General features: G+C 48.1%; 1 protein-coding gene across 4 annotated transcripts; it reads left to right on the forward strand.

Annotated features, from left to right (window-relative positions):
* The first annotated feature begins 4,519 nt into the window (after positions 1-4,519).
* On the forward strand, positions 4,520-8,300 carry ID4 (inhibitor of DNA binding 4, HLH protein). Of its 4 annotated transcripts, none has more exons than XM_030489903.1 (3): positions 4,520-5,599; positions 6,310-6,368; positions 7,067-8,300. In XM_030489903.1, exons 1-2 carry the CDS (start codon positions 5,201-5,203, stop codon positions 6,352-6,354), a joined length of 444 nt encoding a protein of 147 aa, XP_030345763.1. In that variant the 5' UTR covers positions 4,520-5,200; the 3' UTR covers positions 6,355-6,368; positions 7,067-8,300. The 4 variants fall into 4 exon arrangements, with proteins under 4 accessions (XP_030345763.1, XP_030345778.1, XP_030345770.1 ...); XM_030489918.1 differs by having other exon boundaries at positions 4,860-5,606; XM_030489910.1 differs by having other exon boundaries at positions 4,914-5,599; positions 6,822-8,300.
* Positions 8,301-9,536: the final 1,236 nt, after the last annotated feature.

Consider the following 9,536-nt stretch of genomic DNA (forward strand, 5'->3'; position numbering starts at 1 on the left):
ATGTTGTCTGCTGCCGCAGCCTCTCAAAGGGAGGAGGTGTGTTTGCACAATTTCTATAACATAGCCATGCTGGAGGCAGCACAGCAAGTAAAAGCTATTCTAGATACTAAACCCATTAAAGTCTTTTTTTGGCTCTCTCCACTAATTGAGGTAAAATATTTCTTTATGCAGTTATTTCCATGTTTGTGTAAAAAAGAGCTTACATAAGCATCAAGCCATGGACAAGGACTGGGGGGTTTTTCAATCTGTTTCTTATCTCTCCAGAATTTTTGTTGTCATGTGATTCTTCGTAGCATATGAAGCTGAAGGAAAGCATAAAAGAGTGGGTAGGAGTATGCTCCTGTCATTAGAAGGATGCTCCAAGCTGGACAATTATGTGAACATGGAAAAAAAATAAAAATATCTCCTTTGTCCATGAAGAGCTGTTGTGAGCAATTAACAAACATTTCCTCCTTTTACTTTATATTAAACTTCATGCACAGGGGACAATGGGGAAGTCAAGGTCGTAAGAATCTCTTAGGATTTCTCATTAAACAGAAAATTCTGTCATGACCACAACCAGAAAATGAAAAAAAAGATAAAAAATAAACCCATCATGTTAAGTGAAGTGTGTGAGTTTTATTTAGATTTTGGATTTGAGGAAAATAGGGAGAACAGTACTCAAGATTACTCGTGCTATTTGGGGAAAAGGTTTGTGTGAAGAGTTTGGAAGAGCTCTGATGATGAATTATCCCTGGTGAGGAGAGCTACCACAAGACCAATGGATTTCAGTCTGTTAGTACGATGCACAGTGAGGTGACTTCTCTTTGGTCCCCAAATTCCTGATGGATTCCAATTTGGTCCCCAAATTCCTGACCTGTTCTAAGGACCCATGTGGTGCCACTGCAAAGGAGCCTGCAGTCTCACCTCCATCCTGGTGTACAAAGGGACATAGGCATTTAGGAATAATAATCCAGTAAAAGATTTACATATTCTTTCCTCCATCTCACTCCCCCACCCAATTTTTCATTTCATATCACTATCCCCTGTTGCCAAGAGGAGTTCATCTATGGTGTTTGATAAGGGAGCACTAAACACATTATAGTGCTATTTTAAATGACATCACAACTAACTAGATATTTTAATTGAAGGTAAATAACCAATATTATTGCCTTCTGAATGATAGCAATAGTGGAGAGTAATGGCACCACTGAGGAATCAACTGCTATTTCCCTCATAAACCATAAACCATTCAGAGATTTATAATGCTTTTTTAATGATCAGCCCTTCTCGGTGTTGAGCAGTTCCTCTGAGATCCCGAGTCTTCTGGCTGCCTGCTGAAGTCAACAGGAATGGGCAGCAGGAGGTCTATATCTTTATGCCCACCAGGATGAAACTTGTCCCACCAGTTATCAGCCTCAAGCAAAGGAAAGCCTGGCATTTTACTGCACCGCTCTGATACAGCGTGCCTCAAGCCCCAAAACAGGGACACTTGACTCAACCACTGTTTCATAACCTGCTCAAAGATAAAAATGCATTGTACATTTGTGTGCATTTCATGCCCTCTTAAGGTAGGTATAGCAAGTAACCTTGTGTAAGAAATCACTTTGATTGCTTGCTTCCCTCTTAATACCTAAATGTGTTCCCTTCAAATTTTATGTCCTGAGACTATGTGAACTAATGAGGTATTATCCAATGCACTAGTTGGTTCAGTGGCATCATACCATGCACAAACATTTGTGGATCCAGAGTGCTGTCATAGAAAATGTCAAGTGATCTGCACTTGGAAAGACTGTCGCCCTTCCCTGCTGCCATCACCCAGAGACACTGTCAATGTCTCAGTTTATTTTTTCAGCAGGAGCCAACAGCATATTCATGTACTTAGACCTGTGCTGACAAATTCAGCCTACATTACTCATTCTTGTTAAATTCAATGGGATTATCCTCATGACAAAGGGGATACAAGGCTAGTCATCACATTTTCATTTTTGACTTGCTTTATTTTGTTTTTGAATCAAAAGCAACTTTTTTAAGCTCCAGAGAGCACCTGTGATGTGATCATCAATTCTCTTTTAATGGACCAAACTGGCCCATTCAAGCATTATTGAGGAGCTAGTGAGATTAATATTACAAAAGTTGGTTACAATGGAAATGAATCTCGACTCTGGTTGTGGGAACAGAGCACAGAAAAACCCAGCCGAGACAGACGAGCTCCGCCAGCCAGCCAGGAAGGGACCGCATGCTTAAAGATGCACAGAATTTATTTTAAAAATCCAAACCTGGTCTGCTGAAAAACAGAAGCATTAATCCCTGTATAGTCATGTCATGAAAAGTATTGCTATTAATAGGACAAAAGTATGAACAGAGGCTCTGTCCTTCTCTCTTGTGTACATCCTCAGGGATGAAGAGTTTCTCTAATGCCTACCTCCACTGCCAACATTCTGGGATTTCCAACCCATTTCTACAGCAATTTACTTAGCATCTGGTGCACATCCAATCTAAATTTTGAAAAAGCAGCCGACCCAACCTGCTCCCACTTGAGTCAATGACAAAACTTCCATTGACTTCAAGGAGAGCAAAAGCAGACCAGTTGTTAACAGGGAATTGGTGCCTATTGTTCAGCCGAGCATGTCGGACTAGCATGTATCAACTTCATGAGTATCAAAGGGAATTACTAGAGGAAATCCCCTGAATATTTATGCAATAGTTGGAGGGGAGGGCTGTTTTTCCCTCTCCCACATATTTCTACTGTGTTATGTTAGCTACGTGAACACACAGAGTCTTCTTGCAACTTTGACAATGCTTACAGACCCTCAGATTTCCTTTCATATCCTTTGCAGTGGAAGTAGCCCAATGGAAAAAGAGGTCAGCAGCACATCATGGTTCTTCACGGGTTTCCAGAAATACTGAGTCATCTTTAAGAGCCAGTGTGGTCTCAGTGGATTTCCTATATAGTGCTGGTACAGTGTGTGTGTGTGTGAGAGAGAGAGAGAAGGGGAGAGAGAGCGAGCAGGAGAGATTTGTGTGTGTACAGAAATAATTTGTCCAAACTAGCTTTGGGAGAGTTAAAGGGGAACCAGTTACATACTGGGGTTTCAGAGAGATTTCCAGTGAGATCAGATGAGCTCCCAGGAGGGATTCAGTACAATTCAGTAAAAACAGAACAACCCAGTATTACAGCGTATCTAGTTTCACGCAGATTTTAATTAAATGGGACCAGCAAGACTTCAGCCTGCCTGCTCACCACAATTTAGAAATCTTTTTTTTGTTCCTAGACCGCACATCAATTCTGTCCATATTACCAGGACTCTGGGAAGCAGGCAAAGCACGAGCATAATGTACGCGTTAAGGCCCACATATATATTTCCACCTCTTGAGACTCAGACACTGCAGGGAGCAGAGTTTCACAGAATAAAAGCAATGACTGCGGCAGAACTGGGATCATCCCGCCCATAGCTAATGAAAATACATCTTTTCAACACATCAACATGATGTAGTACACAAATCTAGACCTCAGTCTAGATTTACACATCAAAGATTGACACCATGCACTTAGATTTTGTGCTGGGGGGAGCCCAACTGTTATGAATGGCACTGGTAATGTGGGACAAGATAAGGAAAACAAGAGTGTGAGTATTTGTAAGCAGAGCCTCAAAACATATGTTTTTAAAGGGTGAGAGAGAATGAAAGCGTGCTTCGTTATACACTTCAGATGATCCAGTCTCACCACTCATTCAAGTTCTGGGTTTGACAGCTTCCCACTGCATCCTTTATATATCACCCGTGGTGACTAAGCATTGAGGGGACATGCAATCATTAATCACCATTATGGATTTCTGCCCTTCTGCTGGGTTTCACTTACAAGCTTAGGGGCAGATCCTGCAGCCTCTACTCCTCCCTGCAGTCCTTTGCCCAAGCAATCAGCCCTACTTCACTCACGGAGAGCTCGAAGAGCTGCAGCATCTGTAGGATCGGGTGCTGAGTTTCTTACACCGGCGTCCCATTCAAATATGCAGTGGCTCTTAATCCTTAGCAAGAATTAACAGAAAGTTTGAACACCGCATTATTAAATTAAAAGGTTACAGTCTACCACAAGATGACTTAAGCAGGACTCAGGAGTGTCTGTTAATTTTAATGCTCTGTCTCAAAGTACAGAACTCTGGACATTTCCAGCATCATATTTAAAACATGGTACATCTACTAATACGTGATCTGGTGCATTAATGGACCAAATTAAGTTACAGGTATGAATTTTACATAAAACGGATTAATATTATATGTCATGGAGGAATTTTAAATACTCCATCTCCATGCATTTTTAATAGTTATGTGCTCTAATTTAATGTTCCCAGGCATTGCTTTGCTTGAAGTCCCTAAACTCTCCTCCTTCCCTTTTCCTCCCCTCCTCCCCCCCTTCAAGTTTTGCTTGGGATTTTCCCTGCCTTTAAACCAGCGCCCCGAAGTCCCTCAAAATATGTGCAAAGCCGGGCTGGGTCTCCAGACACAGAAGATAAAACCGCGTTTCACGACCCGAGGAGATGTCGCCCCTCCCGGGGGGTGGACAGCCGCCATCCTCCGAGTAGGCGGCGGGGAGCGGCGCCGGTGGCGGAGCTGCGCGCCGGACCGCCGGGGCGGCGCCGGGAGCCGCTGGGCGGTGGATCCCGCCCGCATTCCCGCAGTCCTTCCTCCCTGGGACCGCCTTCCTCTTCCTCCTCCGCCACCGCCTCCTCCCCGCGGGGGTCAGCGCCAGCCTCCCGCCCCCTCCAGCAGCGCCGCGGCCCCCCCGGCCCCTCCGCCATTGGCCGGCGCCGCGATCCAGGGGGGGATGCGGCGCCCTGATTGGCTGCGGCGCGGCACCGCGGCGCCCCCCCTGTTCCCCGCGCCGCGCTCGCTTTGCCCCGCCGCGGCGCCGCCCGCCGCGCCCCGCCCGCACCCCGCGGCATATATGGGGCGGCGCGGGCAGCGGCGGCGGCAGACGGGGCTGTGCCGTTGTAGCAGAGCAGCAGCGCAGGGAGCGCTGTTCGTGACGGTGCCGCTGTTGGCGCGCGGCCCTGCGAGCACCTCTCATAGCATCCTCGGGAAGGGCCGCCGGTAGTGCCAGCAAGGCTGCGTCCGTGCCCCGCTCCCGTCGCTTTGCGGACGGTGCGTGCGCGGCTGCCCGAGGTCGCAGGAGGCGGCAGCGGTGGTGGAGAGGGAGGTCTTCCTCCCTCCCTGCGGCATCATGAAAGCTGTGAGTCCCGTCCGGCACCCCAGCCGCAAGGCGCAGCCCGGCGTGGCGGGCGGCGGCGGGGGCCACCCGGCTCTGCGGTGCCTGGCCGAGCACAGCGGCTGCAAGGGGAGCCCGCCGTCGGGCGAGGAGCCGGCGGCGCTGTGCCTGCAGTGCGATATGAATGACTGTTACAGCCGGTTGAGGAAGCTGGTGCCCACCATCCCGCCCAACAAGAGGGTCAGCAAAGTGGAGATCCTGCAGCACGTTATCGACTACATCCTCGACCTGCAGCTGGCTCTGGAGACGCACCCGGCGCTGCTTCGGCAGCAGCAGCAGCCACCCCCCCTGCACCCGGGTAGCTGTCCCGCGGGCACCCCCAGGACCCCGCTGACAGCCCTCAACACTGACCCGGTAAGAGGTGCGTGCCACTCCAGCCCAGGGTTCGGGGTGCGGAGCGGGGAGGAGGGCAGCGCCATGGCGCAACGGCCAGTGCCGGCCGCCGTGGGAGCGCCCGGTGATGCCCCGCCGCTACCGGCCCCGTGCTTCTGCCGAGCGGCCGGAGGGGACGGAGCGGGCGGGCGCAGGAACGCCTCGGCGGTGCGCGGCGGGTGCCTGCATCCCCTCGGTGCAGGCAGGCGCCCGCACGGTGTTTACCGTGTAATTACAGCCTCTCGAGGGAGCCGCTGTAATCAGAGTGTTTGCACACACGGGAGCAGACGCGGTGCTCCTGCGCTTTCTAGTCCTCCGCGGAGCGAGTGTGAGCGCGTTTGGGGGCCGTGCACATTCATCGACCTCGCTGCAGCGTGCTTTGAGGTGGGGGGGGACACGGAGGAGCGTCTCTACTCCGCGGGACCTCTGTGGCAGCCCAGCGGCGCGGGGAGCGGCGTGCCCCGGCAACCGCTTGCGCCCAGTGCTTCTCCCGCGGCCCCCTCGCTCTGCGCGCCAGGGCTGGTGCCCTCCTGAGCACCTCCTGCAGCCGGGAGCTCCCGGTAGCGCTCCCCGGCGGGGCTGTGGCAGTGCCCTGGGCGCGGAAGGGGGATCTGGAGGCGGGGGGGGGAGGCAATCTCCGTGCCTTTCTTCTCCCACCCCGTTCTAACATGCCGTGTCTCCTTGCTGCGCAGGCTGGCTCTGTTAACAAGCCGGGGGACAGCATCCTTTGCCGCTGACCGCCGCTCCCCAGGTGAGTGCCGGGTGGACGCGGGGCCGCGGCGGCGGGCGGGGGGGGTCAGGCAGCGCACACCGCCTCTCGATGGGAAGCCTGCCGAAGGCGGAGGGGGAACCTAAGCCCGGCGAGAAATATTTGCAGGAGGCTTTGGGCTTTTATTTTAAATTAACGGGGTGGTTATTTTATTTCCTTTAATTACCGGGTTTTGTTTCGTTGTTTTTTGTGGGGGTTTTTTTCTTTCCAAACGCACACGCATCCCCCCCCGCTCTATTCTTTCCCCGAAGCGCTTCTGGCCGCGGCGCGCAGCTGCGCATCCCTCCGCCTTGGCCCAGCCTGGGAGCTGCGGTTGTTGTTTGACCTGGTTTGTTTTGGGTTGTTGATCAAGCATGTCTTGTGTGTTGTTGGTGGCGCCAGTCGGTCTGGAGCGGAGCGGTTCACACACCCCCTCTATTCATTCCTCTCCCACAGGTGTGCGGCGGCGCCGCCGCGCAGAGGCACCGCGGGGGGCGGGAGGGGGGGGGAGCCCCAGTCCCGGCCCGGCCCCGCCGCACCGAAGGAAGGAGCCATCCAACCCCCCGAGCAGTTCCCATGCTTCGCCCCGGCAGAGCCTTTTCACCCCTTTGCACGTCCGTAGCGCCCCCCCCCCAACCCCGGTTCTCATCACCCCCCCGCCCCGACACACAGCCCGTCTCTTCTCTTCGTTTCCCGACCAGATGTGAGCGGTGCGACCGCGGTTGTTGGCCTCGAGCTGGAAAAGTTGCAACTCTGCCCCGGGATAAGAGGACCCGAACCTAAACCAGACTTTAGAAGCGTTATAACTCGTAAGGGACCGAGCAACTGAATCTTGAAGCTTTACTAATCTACCAGAGCATTTGTAGATGATATTTGACATCTATTGTTTAAAATAGATGAATTTTATTTGGGGCCCAGGGAACTTTCTTCTCCCTGCAGGAATGTTACATATTGTATAGATAAATGAGTGACATTTCATACTGTGTATATATAGAGATGTTCTATAAGTGTGAGAAAAGTATATGCTTTAATAGACTACTGTAATTATAAAATATTTTTAATTAAATATTTTTTTGTAAATATTATAAAGGTGTGTATGTTTTTTTTAAATCTGTGGGAATATCTCTTTAGAAAACCACAGCTCAAGTATAGAGCTGCTAATATGGAAATATCTTGAATGTTTAGGGCTTTTTTTGTTTGTCCCCAGATGTCCTTTAGACTCAGAAGTTAACAGTTATAGCTAGTGGTCCTGCATGATTGCATGAGATGTCTAATTGCAAATAAACTTGTTTGGAGTCCATACAAACGTGTTTTCCTCAATCTAGACTTAAAATGTTTGTAAGTGTATTATACATTTTGAGACTACACTTTCGTCATATAGGCACAGGGGTTTTTAGTGCATTCTATAGCAGTAGCAGTAAGACGTAGTGTTTTTTACTGAGAATAGAGAAACAAATTCTATCTAGTTTTTGCATTATGGGGGCGATGCTTTAGATCTTTAATCAGCTTTTCTTGAAAAAAACCTGCTGTTGCATCAGATCAATAAATCTATTCTGGAACTTCATTCAGCACCAAAATGTTTTATTGCAGCCTTGCATTCCTGCAGCCTATTAACTGCTTAAAAAAAAGTGAAAACAGTTCTCTGCTTGCAACCAAAGGGCAAACCATTAACAAAACCAGTTGCTGTTTCCTTCGTCCAAAGAGTATTAATACCGAACTGCAGAAAGGCACATGGGCAAAGTCGTTACGATCAGTGATGTAAATTCACCTTAAAATGAACTTAAGTAGACCAAAAATCAGATAACTGCGTCAAGATTATTTTTCTAGTACAAAATGACTTACATTTCACTGCAGCTATGTTACAGTTAAAATCCTGTTTAATCTCTGTGATGTGTAACTACATGTGAACATTAAACTAGATTTACCTGTCTTTAACTGTGATTCTTCAGCTTATTTCTTCAATCCTCTGAAATTGCACTCTCTCCACTTCTATTTTGTACATACCATTTGACGGGCGAGTTAATTTTACAACAGGCTTTTGTACAGTTAAGTCTTACAGACTGCAAACTCATGTCCAGGCTCGGTGAAAGATGCTCATCTGCGTGATCAGTAGCCTGCACACTAGTGAAGTGGGATTTTCAGAGTGGGAGAATTAAGCAGGATTTAATTGGGTGCTTTGTAAATAGCTAGCTAACTGTGTGTGTAACATGGTCTGTTTGACTAAAAAAGAGGATTTGTTTCAGATTATACAAGTGTCGAAAGTACTATAGCCCAAGGGACAACTTCTATTAAGTTAAATATTTATAAGGAAACTAACTACTGGGGTCATTAGCTATTGACTACAGCGATAGTGTCAACAAGATGAACATTCTCTTAATCAAAATAATTGTGTAAAGACCAAATCAAAAAGTAGCTAAACACATCCGCAAACAAGGCCTCCTGTCACTGCAAATTCATTGAAGGCAGGGGCATTTCACCGACTGAGCCCTGACTTGAGGGGTGAGGAGTGGGACCTTGCGATGTTTTCCCCAGCTTGGATGTTATCATAATAGTAGTTTAATGAGCAAAATACATGTTCTTGAGTCATGGACTTCTCATCCTGTGTTTCCAACTAATACAATGACAGCAAGAATGCTATGAATAGGATTTTTTACTGCAGTTTGGGAATTCTTACATTGTGTTTAAAAAAAGAAAATAGACATTTTCCAAAGGAGTGGTTTAAATTTGCATTTGTTTTCTTTGTTTATCCTATTAATATTTATACTCTCCTCCTTGCTTTAGCTTGTATAGCTCAGCTTATTTTGTATACACTTTTTCAGTGACATTAGTTCTCAATGTCCTCGTTTGTTTCCATCCACTGTTGTTGCCAAATTACAGTGTTCAGTTACACAGAAGAGGAAGCAAGCGAGAGGTGTCATCTTAAAATACGAAACTACCTTATAGAGTTTCTGCGTATCAAAGCTGGTGTATCATAGGAGAGCTGATAAATCACTGAACTACTCTTCAAGGGAGGGCGAACTAAACCCCAGATTGTTTCAGGTCAGGGCAATCTCCTGTTGAGTTTAGCGGCTTGAGGATTTGGCTTTGCTTTTTTAAAAACTGTTGTGGTGGAACAAGTTAGGACCTTTAGACGGTGAAATCTTATTAAAAAGAGCTGTGAAAATTTTTCCT

This window comes from Strigops habroptila, chromosome 1 (genome assembly GCF_004027225.2).
Source record: "Strigops habroptila isolate Jane chromosome 1, bStrHab1.2.pri, whole genome shotgun sequence".
In the NCBI taxonomy this organism is placed as follows: domain Eukaryota; kingdom Metazoa; phylum Chordata; class Aves; order Psittaciformes; family Psittacidae; genus Strigops; species Strigops habroptila.

Coding starts and splice junctions, on each gene's coding strand:
- ID4 (XM_030489903.1), top strand. CDS start 5,201: ATGAAAGCTGTGAGTCCCGTCCGGCACCCCAGCCGCAAGGCGCAGCCC. Junction 5,600..6,309: donor CAGCCCTCAACACTGACCCG/GTAAGAGGTGCG, acceptor CTTGCTGCGCAG/GCTGGCTCTGTTAACAAGCC.